Genomic DNA, 24,880 nt, shown 5'->3' on the forward strand with positions numbered 1-24,880 from the left:
TATCAAAACACAATGATTATATGATATTTTAGCGTACGCTTCCGCGATTTATTTTATTGACATATAGCGTTAAGAGCATAACGGGTGTTTTTTTCACGCGTTCCTCGTCGTAACAAGCCAACGGCACTCGTGGCGGTGCAGCTATATTAAGCGAAGCGTAAGGCGATTAGCATAGCATTTTTCACGAGCATTCGATGTAGGCGTTCACACACATATGCGCCCAGGTGCAAACCAGGTACGAGTACGCGACACTCACGCACACATACGCAGGGGGCATATCGCGTCGCGCGCACGAAGCACCTCTTGACGCAGAGGGCGCGTGATGTTTTTTTTTCCTCCGCGAGCAGTCGTGTCCAATATGGCGTGCGTGTCGTGAGCGATGTTAATGTGTGCAGGTAAGTCGAAGAGAATGCGCGTATTGTCTCGCGTGCACCTTGTGCGCGACGATGGTCTCGACGATGAGGGTAAAGTGAGCGCGACGAGATCGTCGCAAACGCTCACGAGGGCTTAACGATCGAATAGCGCGGGCGATATCAATCGTGGTGTCAATCGTCAACTTTCAAGGTCCGTCCAGCAAGGTGCGTTTCCACTTGTGCCAAGTACGTGCGTATAAATTACGCACGTTTATTGTTCCGCGCGCGATATACGACGAATGACAGCAATAATGTTCGGCCGTTTATCACGGTAAACACGCGTACGACGAAGGACATCGCGCGATCTAGACTAATTGTAACAATGGCTGCAACACTGGGGTAAATATGGTGTCACCTGTGTGTCAGTTCGTCTCGGTACCGTCTCGAGTCGGGTTCCCGACTCCGATCTTGGAATCGATGACAGATACGACGTTTCCTCGGCGTCGACGCACGATGTGTTTCGTATCGCGTAGCTAGATAACGTGTAGAATGTTGCGAAATTATTTGCATAATGAAGATACATTCGGCCATACTGATAAGCATGGTCCCGTGTGCCAAAGATGTCAAAGTAATATCTAGGTCATACTTGCGTTACATTATAATGCGTCGCGTATATAACATTTTGAGTTTGATTAAGCGGATGAAAGTCTGCGTGATATTCCGAAGTTAAATTATTATTTTAATTCTTGCTGCTTTAATCGCTTATAAAACGAGAATAATTATAGAGATAATGCACGCTATATGCACACTTGCAAAATATATGCATAATAAGGAAAGATATAAATAAAACATATTATCTTTAAAAATAATTCTATTCAATGATATGATTAAGATGTACATATATGCATTTTTATATAATTTCATAAAAATGGTATGTATTTTATATATATATATATATATATATATATATATATATATATATATAATATATATTCTAGATTCTGTATAAATATTATAGCAAATTCATAACATATTTGCAAAATATATGTATAATAAGGAAAGATATAAATAAACATTATCTTTAAAAATAATTCTATTTAATGATATGATTAAGATATACATATATGTATTTTTATGTAATTTCATAAAAATGGTATAATTATTATATATATATATATATATATATATATATATATATACACTAGATTCTGTATAAATATTATAGCAAATTTATAACATATTTTATTTGTTCTCTTCAGGTAGCCTCCTGCTCTTATTAGTTGGACACATTTTCCTGCAAATAAGGAGAACAATGTAATCAACAAGAAAATAATAGCAAAACAATGTACAATGAACTACAGTGGAAATATGCCAGATTGGCATCAATATAATCCCTCGCAATCAGGAATAAACGACGTAACATCTACTGCTCAAAATGTCAATTCGGGACACTTATCGTTTATTTCTAGTATTAGTCCAACCTGTCCGACACAGTTGAGTAGTTTGAATCTCAGTTCTGAGGGATTCGAGAAACATCAAAGCGATCCTAATTTCAATCCAAGGCATTTCCAGCCACATCTGGCAAGTAACATTTCGCATGGCCACAATGCTGCTGCTGACAATACCCCTCTGGCGTCGATGGTACAAATGCAAAATTGCATTAGTCACTATGGACCTTCGAATACAAGAAATCCCATGGTGGATAATCCTATGGACCCAAGAAATGCCTCGATAGGCGGTTTGAATGAGGAACTAGGCTATAGAAACAATCAGGTGCCTTTAAATGGGCCTATCTCGCATATGAATGGACCAAACGTAATGAATATGAATGCACCACCGCATGGATCTATAGGACCACGAAACACTAATGTGAATTCACATGCCGCTAACAGAACGGCAGGCCCACCAGGTCCTCCGCCACCATCCTATGTTCCTTGCAAGGGATTGTGTTGCAATCCAGATCCTAATATAGGTTACCAGCAGTGGGAAAAGTACTGCTACCAGAACAACGCGACTTATAGAGAGAACATTCGTTCGTCCGCCGGATATCAAGCGGATGCTCGACGATTCAACAACGATTTCAACTTTAGAAAGGATAATTTCGACGGAAAGGAGGTTCTATCGTCCGTCGTACCACCGTCTAACGGACCTAATGCGGATCATCGGAGGAATTTTTCCGACTTCAAGTATCGCAAGGATCGTTTGCTTTCGCGAAACTACCCGCCTTCCTCGGCTATGTTACAGAATTATCCTATGCAAAACTACAATTACACGGGAGAGTATCAAAAATATCCCTACAATGTTAAAGAATATCCCAAGATGAGCGGTATGAATGTACCGAATCAGGGGATGGTTAAACATCAAGAGCAAGGTTTCGTGATACCTCAGCAAAAGTACAACAGTAAGCAGGTGCCGTATCAAAACAATGGCGGCGCTATGATGCCGAGCAACATACCGTCCGCCACGAATGTGCCGAATCCGAACATGATTCCACCCGCGCAGAATACCTACTTCAATTCGCAATACCCGAGGAATATACCGACCGAGAATACACACGACTGTCAAGAGACTGCCACCGACGTATCCATGATAAATAGAATGCAGGCGTCGACTATGCATGCCGTTCCCCATCATCGATATCAGATATATCAGCAGAAGGTAGCGATGCAAAGATTCTCGATGGAAAATCATCTCAAGGAGTTTTCGAGAATACCTGGATACCAATCACATCCCAAGTATAAAGAATGCATGCAGAAGTACAGAGAAATACTGAAGTGTCAGCAAAACGTCACATATCAAGGGCCTATTCAACAAACTCCGCCATGCGCCACTGCGTCGACCGTCACTAATACTTCCACTATCCCACCTATAAATTTACAATTCGATCAAAACGGCGTTTTAATCAATTCCAATTACATGCCCGAAGCTTTTTCTAGAATACAACAAGTGCCGCCGGTAAATCCTCAAGCACCACTGGACAATTCGGCGAATAAGCAAGCAGGCAAGCAGGACAGTGTTCCAGAAATGGCGAATCACAACGTTCAAAAACCGGAGCGATTGATCTCACAGCAGCATAATAACGGTGACGGACTTGCGGCGACTGTTCTGTGTTCGGAAAACGTTCAGAAACAAGATGGATATCCTGCGCAAAAGAGTCTCGATCACAGCCAGTTTGAAATACAGAAAACGGGAAGCGAAAACTTTAATAACTTGGGTACAAACGCGGGCAATACGACTATACGACAGAAAATGTCCAAAGAATTCGCCGACAAGCCGGAATTGGACGTACGACAGTTCCTGGCTAATTGGGACGAGTCGGAAGATGAGGATGGCGCGAGCAACAACTTGCCAAGCGCTATTTTGAGCGAATCAACGCCAGTAGTGATTGTGGGTTACGAGAATGTGAATCTGTCGGCGAAGACGTTGGAAGATTTAAACGGTTCCAAATCGGAAGAGATCGCTTCGAACGTGATAACATTCGAGAATCAAAATAAGAACAGTAACATCGATGTAGTGCCCGCCCAGGATTGTCTGACGATATCGTACTCGGCTGCGCAGAACCTCGAGATGGCCAAAGATTCAACGTGCAAGGAAATCATATCGAAAGAAAATATCGTACGACCGGGAAGTCATATCATACAATGTATAAGGAACGGGCCTGATGAAGTACCAACAATTCATATAGTCGATAATCTGGAGATAGGTAGTATTTTGCAGGTTGCTAACGGTCAAACGGTTGCCGAGACTCTGGAGCGGCAGGAAGCGGTGTCATTCTTTCAGGAAGGAACAGAAGTCACAGCGAGCGCGATAACTCTCGCGATTGACAAGAAGACCGACAACGAGTCCGCTTCAACTGAATATAATGCTGAAACGCTTGAAACGCTGAGCAAAGACATCGTCGAAGGCTCCTCTCCTCCTAAAACGGTGGAGGATACATCGCAGACACGGGTAAACGACTCGGAAATCTTGCCTATATCTATAAAAGACAACAACTTGGACGTTCAAAACCTGAATCTGAAGAAGCAGAACAGTTTTGCGAGCGAAGAATCTCATAACCCGGATGACATAAGTCTGCCGGATCTGCCTACATCCGAGTGCACTCCGATCTCTACGACACTGAATACGCCCATTCATTCCGACAACGAGGAATCGTCGGAATCTCATGCCGATAATCTCACGATACCAACGAATCCGATAGAAGTTATACAGAACAGTCCCATGCTCAGTTTCACGCAATCGCCGACGAATAGGGAACCTTATGATCATTTGAGCGACGAGCGGAATAAACCAATCGATTCTTCAGAAGGTGAATATCGAGCCGAAAATCATTTCAAAAACGACGCGAGCAATAACATGCTAAATCACGATACCGTTCTTGGTACATTTGAATTTTCCAATATTGATAAGAACGACTCAACGAAAAACGAAAAGGAGCGTGCGAGTATAAATGAAAATTCGAAAAATAACAATGAGAAAGCGTCCTCACCGCATGATGAAACGGAAAACGCGGAGACCGCCAGTATGCGAATGACTTTGACCTCTGCGGGTGAGTATGAATTAAAGATCGTGTCAACAGGAACGCAGCAGACTAAGCCGACGCGGGATTATCAAAATTCAACGATCACCGAGCATCGTGCGAACGAATCTCAAGTTACCTCCTCGGCGGGTGCTCATAAACAATTACAAATACTTCCGGAACCGAACGTGAAAACTACACTTCGATATGCTAATTCAATGGAATTGAACAATATTGCATTGCAAAATATTACGAATGATCCGGACCCCGTTGAACTTGATGGTCAAGATGTTAATTATTCCGAAAAGAAATGTATGTTGACTTGTCAAACAATAACAGGTACGATAAGTTTATTACCGACAAACGATATCGCATCGAAGAATTCCAGACCAGCGGTAGAAGATGATTGTTCGACGAAAACTGTAAAAAATAACTCTATGTCACAGAGTACAAAACATTCGAGTTTAAGCAGCGACAAGTCGAAAAAATGCGAGACGGGCGATAAATTTGCGAAGGAAGATTCCTTTTTGGAGAGAAATGTCAACGGTAATAAAGCAGCAAAAATCGATGCAAAAGACTCGAAAAATTCTCGACACGGATCAACACTTATGGATCATAAAAAATCAATTTCAGACAATCAAACAACTTCTCGCAAAAAAACATTTTCGTCCGAAAATACGGATAAATTATGTAGCGAAACAATTATACATCACAATAAACATACTCAAGAAGCGGCGACGCTCAAGGACAAATCCTGTCCTGTCGAGAGCTTTAAAGAACCCGATATTTCACGTAATAAACCAAGAATAATTGACAACGTTAATATCGACGATAGTGGAGAAAGAATGCGTCTTCTGAAGGAATACAGAAAAATGAAGTATAAAACGCCTACTGTGGGACTGCAGAATAAAAATGAAGGTACACAAGAAGATTCTGAAGCGAACAAGAAACTTAATTCTTCGTTGAATTCTGAAGAAATGTTGCAATCAAGCAATAGGGAGCTATATCAAAAGGACATAGCAAGACTGAAGTCATCCGAGGAGAAAGCCCAAGAGAAGAAGCATGCAAGTATTTTGAAGACATTCGTAACTAAGAATATAAATCCCGATTTTGCCATTCAAGTTACAAATGTCAATTTAAAACGCAAGGATAGTGATCAAAAAGAATCGCAGCATTTAGAAGAAGAGACGAAGAGTAGCGGTCCCCTTGACGCGATTAAAATTGAAATAAATGTGTCGTGTACGGAACGAAATACAACGGAGAAGTTGTTACACGAGAATATCAAGAATGCTGTCGCTGAAACGATCGGTCACTTGACTAATTCGATCTCGAACGGAGTTAGATCTAATTCGACAAATATAACGGAAATTCAATGTGACAAGAAAACAGTTTGCGATAAAGCGGCGGATTGTCACGATTATGAGAGACGCAATCGATCTCCAGCTGCTTTAACGGAAACATCTACGTATACTGAAATTTGTGAGGATCCAATCAACACGGAAGTGGTCAAACACGATGCGGTTAGCACCACATACAAAGAAGACTCAACTAACGACGAAATATCCGGCTCGCTTAAGAAAAGACGAAGCTCGTTAGTGGAAGGAGAATTAATCGATGATTTATATGAAAATAAAGGTATTTTACATTTTTGAGAATGGTAAGAAAATTACTTTTTTTTTGTGAAATAATAATCTTATAATATATCTTTCTTTCAGGTAATATCAATATCGAAACTGAATCAAAATCAGAGCAGACGGTGATTAGAAGAAGAAGCTTGCACGAAGAGTCAGACAGGAAGGTTATTGCTATCAATTCCTATATCGAGGAATTGAAAACCTCTTCGGATCATTCGCCATGCGTGGGATCAACATCGAGGAATGTCAGCGTTCAGAAGGAGCATCAGGAAAATACCGCTGCTTCTTTATGCAGGAATACAAAAAACTTCCAAGATGATATTACATCTAGATTAAATGCGATTCCATCGACTTCTTCGAATACGATGGATTCAAGTCTGGAAAACGCCAGTTACAATAATTCTCTACATTTCGATTATAACCACTTTGACGTTGCTCCCAACGAAAATGCAGATGCGAATGCAAAACGTATCGATAAATGGAAAAGGTCAAAGAAGGACGACGGTAGATTCAACAATTTTGATCTATACAAAAACGCCAGCGGTTACGTAAATCCGACTTTCTCTAACGCGGACGAATTGGAAAACTTAAATATAGTTCCTGTATATACCACCAAAGATGGCAAGATCACTTACAGTCCTAATCCCCGATTCACGTATCGCGAATTAATCATGGAAGCTCGCGCGAACGAGAGTTACGATAATACGCGCGAATCGTATTTGGCGAGATCTCCAATGTACGATTATTATAACTGTTCCAAGATGCGAAAGATATTCAAAAGAAATCGCGACGTCGCTTCCAGTAGAAAAGCGAGAGAAGGAGAGATTTCATCTGCAAGACACATTGATCATTTATCAAATAAAAATGCTTACAAAAGCAATCCTTGCGCAAAAACATCCCGAAATATATCACATCTGGAATTCTTCAATGATGATGCGGACAAATTGTACACAAACAGGAGCAGTCAACAAGAGAGCAAAGAAAATAATAGGAAGAATATCTTGGACTTGAGCTTTCTCGAAAAACAATATAATCTGGACAATGAAGCCGCATCTAGCACTAAATATTGTAAGACGAAAGCGTCAACGGATAATCTCGCGTACGAGAAAGGACATAGCGAGAGCTCTGTACTTGATTCGAATTTATTTCTACCACCAAAACCGCCTTGTTGGGAAGAGACAATGGAATCGATTAAATCGTATTCGTCCCATGTCGACAGGAGAAACAGTGATAGTGCTAAGGAATTAAATTTCAGTGAAATATTTGCCGCACAGAAACGGCTGGATTCTTTCCTATTTTTGTCGACAGATCAAGATTCCTCCGACAACAGTAATCGCAAGGCAGTTTCTACCACGACAAACGAGACAATAATGCATCGCCTTACATGCGACTTTACTGAAGATTTAGATTCAATCCGGAACAACGATTCACAGTGCGAACAATTAGATATTGCTCCTCATAATAAAGAAGAAAATGAGTGTAATAATCAGAACGATACGTTAGCAAGAGGCATAAATAATGAATCAGCAAATATATTTAATATATCGTTGAATATGCAAAGAAATGATGAATACGCAAAGAAGCAAGAATGTCAATCCGATGAAATTAAATCCAGTGATTTGCTCATTGAACAATCTTCTCCTAAAGTAATAGATGAAAAAATTCACAAAGAGCCAGAAAAAAATCAGTGTTCTATGAATAATGTAAAAAATATGGAAACATTAACAAAATCTCAATTAAAAGAAGATGATATTCAAGTTTATTGTACACCTGCTTCTCCAAAGGAAGATAAATCCAACGAGAATGCAAATGAGAAACAAGTTTCAAGTGAAAATTGCATTGAAGTCGCAAGTCCATTCAAATTGAATGCAGAATCTAAAAATATACTCGATGAATCAAAGTGTACAGATACTGTAAAAGATTTTGCGCCTACTTTAAATAAACAAGATGAGATCAATGATTCGTTGAAGGATAATTTGGAGTCTGTTGTAAGTCAAGAAATTCTATATCAACAAGATTCGTCGGCTCTAATCGATCGCAAAGATAGTGAAAAAGTTGCGCCTGCAATAGAATCGAATATTTCGACGGAAATCGACTTTAATCAATCAAATAAACAAGATGACGCGGAAAATTCTAAAGTATGTAAATTAAACGAACCGATTATCGTGCAAAATTCATCCGACGTCATACCTATAGAGCAGTTACATAACGAACTAGGCAACGAGCAGCAAAAGTTGGAAAATGATAGAGAAAGAACTGAAGTTTTGTCGAAGGATCAGGAAAATGACGAGGTAGATCATTGTAACACCGCCATAACATCTACGCCAGCTGTTGCTTTGGATTTATCTGCGGGAGAAAATGTGTGTGATTTATTCGCGAATGAGAAACACAAACAAAATATATCTGAATTTACTGTCATCAAAAGCATTATTAACAGCGATGAGAAACAATTAAAATCTCAAGAATCCGGAACGAAAGAGAATCTCGGAGATTGCGACATAAGTCTTGACTCTAAGTTATTGTGCATAGATTCTTCTGATTGTGGAATTTACGCGGAGGACAGATGCCCTCTGACCCAGATGTCCGAACATGATTTCACCGAGGAAGATAGCATAGTGCCGATGGAATGGGAGACAAGCCAGATTCAGGAAGACGCCGTCAATCGTTTATGCAATATCGGCGAATCATCGATGGATTTTATGGGCGCAGCTCGTTCGTTACAGGAAACTAACTCATTGTTAGACAATCTGTCTCTTTCGAGGACATCGGTCATCAAAGAGTCTCGAGTCTCGGAAGCGATCGACGAGATTACAAGCAAGCCGAATGACGAATCCGATATGTCAGCAATCGAATCGACGCCGATAATCGAGGAGTCCAAAACAACACCGACGAGCAACGATGAGAACAAGGAGCAGGATCAAGTTTCTTCCAGTGATTATGAGAAAATGACGTATTTGCGTGCGACAGATTGCAACGCTAATACAAAAATAGTCCCTAAACTCGTCATCAAGAAGAGCGAAGCCAGCTCAAAGTTTGTCACAAAAATGAGTTCATCTTCCGTTATACAGATGGATAATAATATTATTAATAAATCGATTTTCAGGCCAGGCTGTCAACCGAAGATACCCAAAATGATCATCAGAAATGCAAGATCTCGCCCAGGTACACCGTCCATCGAGGCTGTTCACGAAGAAACTCCTCCTGTTCAAGCAAATACTTTGGATCGAATTCTATTTACAAACGAAGAATTATATATGAATGATTCCGAGGATTCTCTGCAAGATTCAAGTAATTATAGAAACAAGATTCCCAAAATGAAGATCAAATTGGATGAAAAGAATTCTAATAAGATAGTGAGAAGCGAGGATACGGAGGTTTGCATTAAACGTAAAAGCGTAAAGAAAACCGTACCAAAGGTAAAGATAAAAAATCCTTCAAAAAATGATCTGTCGGATAACTCGGTCTGTAATAATACAATTTCTCAAGAATTGAAAGATTCAGGAAGATATGAGGAAAAGATACCGATATTAAAATTGAGGAAGCAGGAGAGAAACAGATCACCGTCTCCAGAAGTGACGCGGAAGAGACAGAGTTCATGTCACCCGGAAGTACCGTTAAAAAAATATAAGAAATTGGGACGTGACGAGATAGGACACTCTACGAGACGTAGTAATTCATCCGACTCGATGCGAACGATCGCTCCGGATCATGAAACAAAAAAGAATCCCTTGATACGCATCTCTGAAAAGATTCCCAAAGTTATTATTAAGAGAACATCCGCTAGTGCAGAATTTAAGTGCGAACTAAGTAAGGGTTGCAAGAACGTTATCGCGAAGAGCGCAAAATGGCAACCAGAAGTCAAGCTAGAGAGATATCGGATCCTGGATAGTATGGTGAAGGATTTAAAATTATCTTTATCTCCTATATCAATGCGAACTATAGATGAAATATTTTCAAATCGCAAACACGGCTATCATCGGGAAAAGAAAGACGATCATAAATTATCCAGATCGAATTCGACGTCCGATTTGCTTCCGGTCAAGTGTAAACAGAGAAGAATGTCGGATTACGATTGCAGAAAAATCAACGATACTTTAAGTTACGCGTCAACGCAAGATACGGATTCTAGGACCAAGACATGCACCACGCCAAAGAAAAATCGAGGTAGTAAATCAACCGACGAATTTCAAAAGGATAATAAACGTTCGAGATCTCGCGATAATAATTCACGAAGAGAAATAGACGTTACTTTGTCCGAAAAGGAAGGCAATCGATTGTTTGAGAAATCTAGCACGGAAAAAGCTACTTTACATTGCGATGAACACAAGTCTGACAGTTTTGTCATCGATCGCGAGCAAGTGGTGAAAGCAAACGAAGATACGATATTCTCAAATAAAGACAAGAAGAATTCCATCAAGCAATCAAACGACTCTACAGACTTTAAACTCGCGTTAGAGGAATTGAAAACAACATCTAAGATAGAAAGTTTCGTAAAAGTATCTGATGTAAACGAATCACTTTCCGAGGAAGTCAATCTGCGAACTAACGAGGAACAAAAGGAGCGAGATGATGATGATGATATTTTTTTGGATAAAGATGATTGTAATAAAATCGTGATAAAGAAGGAACGATTGAGTAGCTCCGATGACATAGACAATAATTGCACTTTGCAGGATGATATTGGTTCGCTTAAAGACGATACCGCGAGCATGTTGGACAATTTTGAGATGGATAAAAACTCCGTTATTAAAATCGAGTCTTCGGATGAGAGTCAATCTACAATAGAGATTTTGCCAGCTTCGCCGAATGGTACTAGCGAGTTGGAGAACAACATGATGGAAGATTGTGACAACGAGCAGTTATATTCGGCAGATGCAATTCCGACTCAATTCGAGTTGGAATTGGAGATCACAGATAATAGTAACACTGATCTGCTGGATGTATTCATGCCAAAATTAGATCCTATCAGTGGCTATTGTTCACGTCGTACATCCAACGAAGAATCTTGTGGCGATAAAACGTTGAAGATAACACGTTGCAATAAATTCGAGACTTCATTTCACAGTAAGAGTTTACTCGCGAAAGATAAACACGTCATGAAAACTGACATTAGTAGCGATGATAAATCTGTGTTGGAGGATAAATTGGTTGGCTTTATCAAGGAGATTTCTTCGAAATCATCGTGTGATAAAGCAGTAGCTTCTACCGTGACAAGGGACAATTTCTGCTGCAATGATTCTTTGATAAAAGAAGTTTTGGCTGCTAAGGAGACCTTGAAGAAGTGCCTTTCAAAATCCAAATGTGAAAGTCAGAACAATGCAAGACCAAAGACAGCTGCGGAGAAGAAGCAGGGCTCGAGTTTTGATCTCAATAGTCTCTCAGAGACAACGCATTCGAGTGATGCTTCTTCTCAAGGCTGTAATGATATTATATCTCAGAAGGACTCTACACCCGCGGCCAGTAACAAGACTGAGAATATACCTAATGCTGAAAAGTCTGATAAAAAACATTCCAAACAAAATAAAAATTCCTTCATTAAGAGAAAAATGAAATCACCCGAGAAAAATGACAAGGCAGATACCAAAGAAACGATAGAAAACATGCGTGAATGCACTACGATATCCTTAAAAGCATCCAAACGACTCGGCGAAGCCATGTCAAATGAGAGTCTAATTCGTACTATATACTTGAGCGAGAAAAGAAAGAAAAACTTAACGGAACAAAGTGACAGTGTTCAATTGCAAGATTCACAACGGAGAGAGGAGAATAAACTTGCGTCTTTCAAGATTCCTAAAATATCGAAATCCTTGGATCAGGAAAGTGACACGAATGGTAACACGAAGAAAATTAAACCTACCAAGGAAGATAACATGCCGATATTGGAACCTGAAGTCACCGTAAATTTTGATGCGAATTCCGATAGAGATAATTCCCGATCACCTCCAGTCATCACGATCCAGGATAATGAAGATCTCGATATCTCAGAGTCCAAATTATTGGATGACAAAGTCATAATGTCGAGTGATAAAATTGAGGACGATACGAAGGATGTTAAAAAAAGCGAGATATCTGTCGCTGATTTCATAACTCAATTAGCTTATCACGAGAAGGTAAAGAGAAAATCTTCAATATACCTGCTTTTCTTCCATTAGCGAGTATTTTCTATTCTTGTCTCGTTTCTTTTACAGGCAACGATAAAGCACAGACGATACTGTAATTTGTGCGAGAGATGGTTCCCAACAACATCGCGGCATCGACGGCATTTGGCTGGATACCAACATCGTCACATAGAATTGACACAACGTAGAAGCATTCACGCACTATTCATGCTCTTCACGGGCAAACCTTGCCCCAGATTACTGCCGGCGAATGTCGCGCGAAATGATTGCTCCGTAGGTGAATTAACGCCGTTGCAAATTGCAGTACAAGTACGTTGCATTTATCTGCAATATTTATATTTGTATTACATTACATATATATCTTGTTATATTATAAATTAATGTACAAAAATTTACATGTACAGCAGTGAGATAATCAACCCGGTTAACATTAGCATGTAATATGTGTGTGTGTGTATGTGTATGTGTGTATGTGTATATATATATATATATATATATATATATATATATATATATATATATATATATAATTTATATGTATTAATATGTATGAAATTTTTTTTCAGGATGTCACAAACAACTTCAATTGTACACAACAAAGTCCTAGGAAGCAGAATGACATTGATAAATAATCAGGAGTAAGTTATACATATATACATATACCTACAATTACTGTGATCATATTAACATGGCTTACAGTGCAATCTTCTATAAACATTATTCACAATGATAAAAGATGATGCGAATATTTTCTATCGCAGCTAGACTGTTAACACACGATTAATAGCTGCTACTAATAGCGTCAGCATCGAAATTTTACCTGCTAGATGGAACGCTTTGAAATGTTTGCTGATTTTTAGCTAAGTCAAATCGATGAATAGGTCATCAGTAACAGAAAGTTACCGGAGAGACAATTCTAGCTCGCAATTAGACGTTTAGCCAAAGATTTTAGCAAAGCTAAAATAATACACGTTCGATTATTTACACTTTTCAGAAGACTTCGGTCTTTTATTTGTACAAAGTTTTATGAGTGATTCAAACGCGCTGAATGTGCTCACTGCGAATTTTTATTTATATTATGAAGGTATATATATATACACACATGGATATATATACTTATATTTATCATTCCAGTTTGCAAAAGATATGTACACTGGCAACATTACTATTAGGAAATGTATACGGTTAAAATTATGTGAAAATCTGCATTTTATGATATAATCATATTTCTAATGATAGAGACGTTGTACAAGAAAAAATGAAACATTCCTATATTGTATAGAGATATTATATGAAGAAATTTGTGAGCTATGGAACAACACATATAAAAGTGATTTATCTTGCATAATAGAAAGTTTATATAACTGTTTGCGTGATTTATATATAAATGTATAAAATAATATATTATCATTCTGTGTGTGTGTGTGTGTGTGTGTGTGTATGTGTGTGTGTGTGTGTGTGTATGTCTATGTGAGTGTGTGCGTTACTGTTAAATGCACTTGAAATAATTAAACGTTTTACACTCTTTGTTATTTCTTTAAAAAGTATAATTACTCGTAAAGTTTTATTTGTGTAATATTTTATCTTGTTATTTTATTTGTAATATTTTATTAATGTTATTTTAAATGTAAAGATATTACGTATTATATATGAAAAATATGGAAGATTATATATGTATGTGTATATATATATATATACACACACATATATATATATATATATATATATATATACACTTTATTGAAATGTTTATTATAATATTGCAGAATATTTATTAAAATCATATCATGCATTATGCAAAATAAATAATGTCCCATAGCTCTCATATTATAGTTGATGCAAAAACTATGGCAAGATCGTTAGAGAAGATTGTAGAGAAAATCTGTATCTAGCGTTATATTAGGCATTGACAAATGTATATATTGCCATAACACAGAGGATCTATTGAAGCAAAATCCGTGATATTAATATTAGAAGAATTTAAAGTGAGCAAGTTGAAGCCAATCTCACACAATTTACACTTTTTTTTTTTCATAAACAGTCTAAATATGCGTATTGTATGTGCATGGTGTTTAAGAACTGGATAGCAATGCTACGCATATATATATATATATGTATCTATCCTAAAATCTCTATTAATACAGGTTTTACAGTCATAATTTTATTCTATCTTTACACTTCGCACTTGATTTGAATTATTCAAAGTATATCTAGTTATTGATTGATAGTAAAAAAAAAACATACAGTTGAGAAACTTTGCACTATAGATTTAAGTATAAAGACGGGATGAAATAATTCCTTAAAGCACTAGTTCCTGGCTTTAGATGGGGTTATAGAATACATAATATTATTTGTTAAGAGGCTATAATGAAATGTTATATTAATACAGGGTTGATCGATTGTATTCAACAATTGTTTCACACTATTTCCTAATTTATCTTACAAGGAGTTTAACATAAAGTAAAAGTTTCATTCAATCTATTCTAGTTCTGGACCAATTTAACCAAATATAATAGTTAGATGTGTTAGTTTATGAATTGTTATTATAGTTAAAAAATCTTTATTTTACTTTATTCGTTTCAAATGTTTTAGATTTTATTCGCACGAGTGCCTTAAAATACACTTAACAGTATTCGTTGTATCGTGTTACATATATATATATATAACAAAAATATAAAAGATCTATATATATAGATATATCTACATATATAACAAAAATGAATCTATATATTTATACACTTGAGCATGTTTATACACATATACATAATTATACCTTAGTTATCGGAGCACACATTATAATAAATTATATAATTATTTTTAAAGATATATTTAATATAAAAATATATATATATATATATATATATATATATATATGTCCTAGGTATACACATATATAAGAGATGGAAAATATTTTGCGAGTCGCTAATTTAATTGAGAAATCAGAAATTTTTATAGAGAACAAAATGTGCTAAAATTTATTGTTGTCATTCAGATAAAATACTTATTATCACCACATAAGTGCATGTTGAAAACGAAATTTAAAAAATAATCATGTTGCCTCATAATATGAAAATTAATATTTTAGATATAATCGATATGATAATTTGATGCTTGTTTATTTTACCATGATACTAAATGTACAATGACTGTATGGTATATTTAATAATACATTTAATAATTTTATATAGCGATATAATGGAATGATACGGATTAAAATATATACAAAGAACAATAGAAGATTACACAATATGAATTGTTGGTAGTAACAACAATTTGTTGATTTTTGGTGAACATAACTATAAGGATTCTATATATATCTAAAAGAACCGTGTTAACATAATATATGAAATATATCATACATACATATGCATATGTATTTTAAATAATATAAAGTAAACTGAAAAATACTGACTTACATATGAAAGTATAAAAGAATGTCCTCATAAAAAAAATACAATAATTATTAAAATATAAGACTTGATACATTGAATTGTTGCGAAATAATTTTTTATATATATGAAACAAGTTACACGAATGTTTTTAATAATTTCAATATAAATATTGTTATCATTTGTTATATATATACATATACATATTTCATTATTGATTTTAAAGACTATCAGTTTTTGAAAAAATCTCTGTAGTACAAACAATCAAATAAAATGTATGTTAATGTTATTACATTGTAATCAAATAATCAAATCCATAAATATTCTTAGATTTAATGAAATAGAATCAATATTTTATAAAGTGTTAATTACACTCTCAAATATGGTATATATTTAGATATTATGTACACATACAAGTTCTGCTGTGCTATGATTTAATTAAATCATAATAACCGCTGCCGTGTTTAATTTATACTATTAATTATATATCGAAGAAAGATATATATGTATAAAAGTTACTGTGCTCTTATAACTAAGGTTTATTGTGTACGTTTATCATTGTTGTGTGCTCGATGTGCCTAAAATTTTAAAAAAATGTTATATGCATCACACACATGTTCATACACACACACACACACACACACACACACACACACACACACACACACACACACACACACACATATATATATATTCATACATATTGGAATTTATGTACATGGAATATTTTATGAATTTATACATCACATGTACATTATGTAAGAAAAGTTCCTTGAACTATGTATAGATATTGATAATGTACATTGAAAATCTGTACATTGAATCTGTACATGATGAAGCGTATATTTCAATGTAAGAAAAATTGACAAATTGAAGAATTAAAAAAAATGCCTTATATATGTATATTTCTACTAAGTTACTTGTAATGTTTTATGTCAGCGTTTATGAAAAAAACAGATATGGGCATTATGATGATTTTACTGAAAATTTTTTATTTGTGTATAATTATCAAATAGAGAGTGCGTTTTTTTAAAACAAATAAATTCCTGTATGAACTTACTAATGAGTAAGGAATATTAATTGCCCATGCAAATATGAACAAAATTTGCCGCGCTTTATAAGAAATACTTAATTCTTAAATAGTTAAAGATGACAGCAGTAGATTGGATTTCTGACTTCCACTAAGTATAAATCTGTATAAGCTCATGCAGGACTGTGTTTTCGAAATCCTTGTTGGATGATATGTGCAATATAACTTAATATATATTGTACAAATCGCATGCGTTATTTGTAGTCGATTATTTTCTGAAATGTATCATGTATCTGTTTATTATATTTATTGCACTGCGTTATTTATAAATATAATCATAGTGCTCGAATGAATTTCTTCTTTGTGAAACACATGTTTGTTTTTACTAAAGTAAGTTTCGAAATTTATATATATAAATATTATTTAATAATTATATACACATATACATATATACATACATACAGATCTATAATTGAATTGTATATATTAAATCATTTCTTTTGTCAGATATTAAATATAATTTTATGTGTTACAGTGCTTTTTGAATCTATTATGGTAATTTAAAAAAAATAAAATTATACTTTTAATAATGAAAATTGACCAAAATAGACATATGTTCTTTACAAACATGTGTGAATTAAACACCAATTCTTGAATTTGTATTTACAAAAAATAAAGCCTTATATGTCCAAAAAATCTTGTGGAATAATATCAAGTATATTTCTCATTTATATAACATGTAAATTTTAATAACGAACACGTTAACTATGTAACGCGTTTTACATTTTAGCAAAAGAATTTATATTACACAACAAAACAGAATATTTCATTGTAATTCGAGCTAGTTTAATAACACTATACATTGTGAGAAAAACAGTACTCTTGAACAATTCATTTTTAACGTAAAAAAATTTAGCATTACAACTAATTTATAAATTTGTGTGTGTGCAAGATGCGTCGCTTTATTATGCATTGTGTGAAAAACGTGCACTTTTCATAATTTAATTAAACGATATAAGACTTACAAAAATTGTCATTATTCTTGTGGTTCTGATGTCGACGGAATTACAACTGTGAGATAAATATCTGCAATCATTCCATGAATTAGAGTAGAGAAAGAGAAAGAGAGCGAGGTCTGTAAACATAGGATTTTAAAACAATAAGTTTTGCGCGATATGTTATAATTTCTGTTATTATATTTACACGTACTTAGGCTATGAGAGTGTGTATAAAGAGTTCAAGTTATTATAGTCAAAAGGAAAATAAAGAGTGAAATGTCTGAAGAAATTTATGTTGTATTTTACACTGTTACATCAAATTTCATACTTTGTGACTTTCCTTTTATTTCCTTCGAGAATAAATTTATTATATATGCGTAAAAAATATGGACACAGATTTCGCAAGATTGAAACGCGCGCTCATCAGATTCGTAAATCATTTGGCGAGAATCGAGACCAGAATTAGAAAGAGACATGTATATTGGATGGATCTCTGTCTCTTTTTATATTATATCATCTCGACTAAAGACATTTCTCATTGAGCGTGTTCCAAAATTCACTGCCAGCGCTGAAAATCTATAGTCACGTGGGAGCGTCCCGTTTGACCACGTTGCGATTGACCACAGCCAATTATATCGACCTGTGCCTAGGGTAACCAGCAACGATTAACCAATCAGAGAGTCCTATTTTGAATTGGCCAATTGGCGACGTGGTCAATCGGATGCCACCTATTCACGTTACGTATATTATATATTTTCAGCTGGCAGTGAATTTTGGAACATAGGCATTGTATATTAGTGGAATACGCCAATCAGGAACTGTTATGATATGATATTGCTTCTTATTCTTTGTCTTTATGGTTGAAATATGATACTGCGTTGAAAAAGAAAAGGAAAAATACAGACTCTTGATGGAAATTTCCATAAAGAAAAAGAAATACGGTGTTTAAAGTAAGTATATACGATTGTTATCGTGATAAATTATTTTCAGAAATTAACAAAGAAGTGTTCAAGCTTTTACCTCGTAACGAACTTTTCATCAAACTTTATATTTTGTTAAGATTAATGGATTTTAATAAAATTAAAGTTGTGGACATAATTTTCGAATAAATCTTTATCTTATTGGTTAAAAATAATATAAAAATAAAAGTTTATTTTTTATTTTATACATATTATTGTTTCTCGTTATAATTTTATTTAATTAGGAAAAATATTTTGTATTAACAATATAATTAAAATGAAAATATTAAAAGAAAAGTATAAGGAAAGATTTTTTTAAGTTCTACTATATTTATTTCATATTAAATTTTCATTATTTCTCTACTAAAAAAATTGTACAAATTTTTCATATATGATAATTTCAGACTCTAGATTTATTTAGCCAATTGATATTCCATCAATATCTCTAAACATATATCCAAATATACTATATCATAAACTTTGAGAAACTAGTAGACAGAAAGATTAATGATTGAAATTAAAAGACTAAGATTTTATTTTCAAATTGTTGACTATGTACTAAAAGTTAACAGTTTTTTGTTTCATATTTTTGTTAGTATCTCTTTAATAATTAATTTTATATTAATAATGACATTGCAGTAAAGTGTGGTATTACATAATTCACAAAACTGAATTTCCAAAATGGAACCAGATCTTTTAGTCTCCTGTCCTTACAATCCTGCACATCGCATTCGTAAATACAAATTTATGAGTCATGTAGCTAAATGCAAAAAAACTGCTAAGACAGAAAACAAAGTAGAGTGTCCATTGGATAAAAGTCATATAGTAGATCGTGACCAGCTTAGGGTATGTATACAAATATAAATTAAAAAGCCTTCAATATTTACTCTATATCTATTTATATTCAAAATATTTAATATATATTCCTGAAAAATCTTTTCTTACATTATTATATTTCATATTTTTTAATATTGTAGAAACATATCGAAACATGTCCAAGTCTTGGAAATTTAATAAATATGGATACTGGACATGTTACACAAGAAAAAGATATAATGATAGATACATATAGATCAACTGAAAATTGGGAAGAGGTATAAAACATAGCAATAATTAATTTATATAAAAGTTATTAAATGAATTAAAACATATGTATAATAGGAACCAGAAGTTCCATCTTATAATCCAATGGAAGCATCAGCAAATAAACAAGTGATACGGTGTATACCTGGATTATCAAAATCAGAGAAGAAGAAATTTAGAGATAGCGAAAGAATGCGTATAGCAAATCTTAAGGGAGCATTTAATACTGCAAGAACAACATCATTAACAAGAGATGATACAGTAAGCTACATTTCCAAAACAGATATTGAATGTATATCTAAATAAACAACATAATTATAAGTTATTAATTAATTTATCAATTAATGTATTAGTTATAATTATACATATATTTGTTTTTTTTGTTTTTGCTGTAATTTTTTTAGGTACAAGAACCACCAGTACGTCCTCCATGTAGTACTCCTGCAACATTATATGATGGAGAAACTACACAAGATGATTTTGATAGAAGTCAGTTAAATGATAATTTTCATACAAGTACTCAAACTAAATCCACTAATGAATTCCAAAATTTATTCTATACAACATTGTATGATAAATTAGCTCCTGAATGCAATGACATTAATCAGCAATTGGAATATTCTTTATATAGTAATGATATGGTACATATTGTTTTTTATAACATATATTTATATAGTTTTCATAAATATTTGCTTGAATTTATATGTAAAATAATATATTATATATTCAAATTAATAATCTCTTTGAACTTTAATTATTTATTAATATTCTTATTTATTTAAAATAATATATTATATATTATATATAATATGCTTATTTATTTTTATTTAAATTAATACATTTGCAGGGAGCGTGTTCACTAGATTATTCTCAGCACACCAATGAAGAAACGAAAAACTTGTCATTTTTTAATCAAAATCATGAAGGAGAAATTAAAACATCTCAGTTAAATGAAACTTTTGAAATATCCGATATCAGTAACTTAAAAAAAGAAAAAGATGAAACCATTATTGAAAATACTTCTAGAGCATCTGAACGAATCACTGATAAAATGTTGGCTCTATTAAAGAGTAATTCTGATGTGAAAAAAGTAGATTCTATAAAGGACATAAAAAAGATCAATCAAAATGAAGATTCAGATAAGAGGGGATTAAAATGCGATGATGTTTTTAAGAAATTTAATGATCGATTAGCTTATTTGACAGATATTCAGAACGCTGTTGCTCAAGAGAGTGCGGAATTACTCAAACAATTGAAAGAGCTTAAACTGCGTGAAGAATCTCATTAAAAAAAATAAAACTTTTCTCATACGCTATGTACGATCTTGCACATTCAGTATTATGTTAGTAACTGAACAGAATGAACAAATGTTCTATATTTTTTTTACTTCAATAAATAATAAATTTATAAAATTAATTAAATATTTAAAAAAAAAGAGTAGTTATTTAGTTTGTTCATGATATTGTAGAGATATTTGCATACGAAAATATGTATTTGATTTATTAATAATTAATCAACTATAAGTTTAAATAAATGTGTCATATTTGAAACTGATAATAAATATCTTTACAATGTTATCTTGCATATTATTGAAATCCACAAATTTAGAAAATAAACCTTGCATCAAAAAAATTTCATACGGATTAAACGTAAAGGAAAAGAAACGAATGAAGCTACAAAGAAAATTACAAAATTAGAGAAAGGTATATTAAGTCGATTTTTTAATGCCTATCTTTATATAATTTTAGAAAAAAGTAAGAAAACGTGTGTATATTAAAAAAAAGAATGTCTTGTATTATTTCAAATTTATATATCGATTCTAATTATTGCCGCGAGCTTTATCGATTTTGAATAGTCGCTCTCGAATATAAACGAAGAGTCGAGAGTTTCACAAATATATATCTGTTACTAATCATTCTTTACTTGAGGTGTCAAACTCGTAGCATTTTCTCGTAGATTTCTTTAAGTAATAAATATTTTAAAAACATAAAAGTCTTCGCAAAATGGTAAGTGAATGAATTTCGCTATAATTCATCTATTCAACTTTGAAGTCATTTGCACTTTCAATACTCAGTCGTTTATAGGTTATACGGGAAATGCATTGTCATCGAATCTAATATTTATTGTAATTTTAGGATATTAGTAAATTTCATTGATTGCCGTAACTATATTTAATATATCATAAGATTCTTATGATCGAATCAATATGTTTTATTCAGAATTCTGAATTTTAATAAAGTACGAAAAAAGACATGTATTACTCTTTAAAAATTTAATTTAAGAGGATTTTTTGTAATTCGCAACAGTTTTATAATCTTATTTCGAATTTATTCATTTACTTTATGGTAAAATAGAAATATAAATTTTAATAAGTTAATTCAAATTTCAATTGTCATTTCTTTTAGTTGACACATAATATGTTAATTATATATTTATTATATTATAGGCACGTAGATACGACACGCGTACTACGATATTTTCACCAGAGGGAAGACTTTATCAAGTCGAATATGCTATGGAAGCTATAAGTCATGCTGGTACTTGTTTGGGTATATTAGCAAACGATGGTATTCTATTAGTAGCTGAGAAACGGAACACCAACAAGTTGTTGGATGAAGTTTTCTTCTCAGAAAAGATCTACAAGCTGAATGACGACATAGTTTGTTCAGTGGCTGGCATTACTTCGGATGCAAATGTGTTAACAAATGAGTTACGTCTCATTGCACAGAGATATCTTCTTCAGTATGGGGAAGCTATACCTTGTGAACAGCTTGTCTCATGGTTATGCGACGTTAAACAGGCATATACTCAATACGGTGGAAAAAGACCCTTTGGTGTATCTATTTTATACATGGGATGGGATAAACACTATGGCTATCAGTTGTATCAATCGGATCCTAGTGGAAATTATGGTGGTTGGAAGGCGACGTGTATCGGGAATAATTCGGCAGCAGCAGTCTCGTCATTGAAACAGGAATATAAAGAGGGTGAGACCACTCTAAAAGATGCGATGGCACTCGCTATTAAAGTGCTCTCTAAGACACTAGATATGAACAAACTCTCTGCTGAAAAAGGTAAATTTTTATTTATGAATTGACAATTTTAAAGATCGATAAAATTGTAAATCTAATTTTTAATGCTTTAAAATAACATCTGACAAAATTATTAAAGTTTTTCTCTTTTATTTGCAGTGGAAATGGCGATATTAACACGTGAAAATGGTAAAACAAAAACGAAAATACTGCCAGCAAATGAAGTGGATACCTTAATCGCAGAGCATGATCGACTAGAAGCGTTGGCGGAACAAGCAAAGAAGGAAAAGCAAAAATCATAGAATTTTATAATAGATAAAAGAATAAGCATAAACTGTATTGTGATGACAAAGCTTATTATATCAAGAAGAAATTAATTTACACATACAATTTAAATCTTTATATTATATGTTATAAATCATCTCCTTGCTACAGTGAATTAATTCTTATCAACTGTAAGAGCATCATTTTCATTATAAGACAATAGAATGGATAAAAATTTTTCCATAAATACATGTGTTACATATATATATATATATATATATATATATATATATATATATATATATATATATATATATATCCTCCTTCTCCATCACCAATTTTTATTTCAAGTATTTCTATGATTTAACATATTTTTATTAAATAATGTGGAGACTTTTTAAAATAAATAAAATTAACAAAAGTTGATATATTAATTTATTATATAGGTACAAGTCTTGTACTACAAATATGGAACACATGTTTAGTCTTTTTAAAATTTTTAATTTTTTATAGTCAGCTTTATTGTAAAATATATATTAATATACAAGTGATAAAAAATAATTATAATAATTATAAAAAATAGTTTTAATCAGTCTCTATTGTCCAAAAAAGAGGAGAAGTACAATTTCGTATTCTCGGCAAACAGGTCGGTTATATAATAAAAAAAATATGTGCAAAAGTACGTTGGAAAAATAAAATTTTGTGAAAATACAAAAGGGGAGGCCTTCAGGAATCGTTGAAAAATTGAAAAAAAATGCAAAAGTTATGTGTCGGATCATATCAGCCAGGCTGCCGATGCGGTCCCACTCCCGGGCGCGATCCCACTACTGCCCGCCACGGAGACTTTTGGCTGCTGGGTTTCCCCTCTGGCCCGGTTCGCCTCTCCTTAGCTAACCTGGTCACCCCGGACTCCTCCAGGGTGCCCATATTGATGGCGAGCTTAGTGCGGACGCCCAGTCAACGTGAGCCCCGCACCAGCAGGTGCCCCCGACCTCAGACCCTCCTACATAACCAGCCTCCGAGTAGCCGGATTACAGGAGCCGCCACACTCCCAGCTGAAAGACTTGGTGTAAACGGCACATATAAGTTACCGAAAATATCGATTCGACACAAACACACACCTTGTAAAAATTATTTTCACACCAACGATTGTTATTTTAGTAAAAATTTTGCAACGGGAGCTTGAGAATTTTAATAAATATCTAAATAAATAAATATAAACTCGTGTACAATATAATGAGACAACACCACCTGGTGCATCTCGTTGAAAGTAAATATTTGAATTCGATAACAATTGTAGCTAATGTAAAATATACACAAAATTATTAGTAATGTCATTCACACTTTACTCTAATATAGAAAAAACTCTTTTCTTTTTTATATTGAATAAATATCGTCTTAATTAATAAAGAGTCAAGAGAAGTAATGATAAATCTTTGCTAACCGTGCATCGGTAAATCTTTATGATTATCATATGGGTTTGAAGATAATTAAGAGCGTTAA

The 24,880-nt window shown here is 33.8% G+C and overlaps 2 protein-coding genes across 3 annotated transcripts; both read left to right on the forward strand.

Annotated features, from left to right (window-relative positions):
• The first annotated feature begins 346 nt into the window (after positions 1-346).
• Positions 347-14,020, forward strand: LOC105248070. 2 transcript variants are annotated; one of them, XM_011252641.3, is made up of 6 exons: positions 347-395; positions 1,613-6,504; positions 6,585-9,534; positions 9,607-12,613; positions 12,692-12,931; positions 13,189-14,020. In XM_011252641.3, exons 2-6 carry the CDS (start codon positions 1,704-1,706, stop codon positions 13,252-13,254), a joined length of 11,064 nt encoding a protein of 3,687 aa, XP_011250943.2. In that variant the 5' UTR covers positions 347-395; positions 1,613-1,703; the 3' UTR covers positions 13,255-14,020. The 2 variants fall into 2 exon arrangements, with proteins under 2 accessions (XP_011250943.2, XP_011250942.2); XM_011252640.3 differs by having other exon boundaries at positions 6,585-12,613.
• Positions 14,021-18,850: 4,830 nt separating this feature from the next.
• LOC105248131 lies at positions 18,851-23,602 on the forward strand. The gene is made up of 8 exons (XM_020026515.2): positions 18,851-18,989; positions 19,638-19,844; positions 19,976-20,092; positions 20,160-20,342; positions 20,486-20,722; positions 20,929-21,366; positions 22,528-23,155; positions 23,273-23,602. The coding sequence occupies exons 2-8, from the start codon at positions 19,680-19,682 to the stop codon at positions 23,413-23,415; spliced, it is 1,911 nt and encodes a 636-aa protein (XP_019882074.2). The 5' UTR covers positions 18,851-18,989; positions 19,638-19,679; the 3' UTR covers positions 23,416-23,602.
• Positions 23,603-24,880: the final 1,278 nt, after the last annotated feature.

Source organism: Camponotus floridanus, unplaced genomic scaffold, assembly GCF_003227725.1.
Source record: "Camponotus floridanus strain SB8 unplaced genomic scaffold, Cflo_v7.5 scaffold138, whole genome shotgun sequence".
Taxonomy (NCBI): Eukaryota; Metazoa; Arthropoda; class Insecta; order Hymenoptera; family Formicidae; genus Camponotus; species Camponotus floridanus.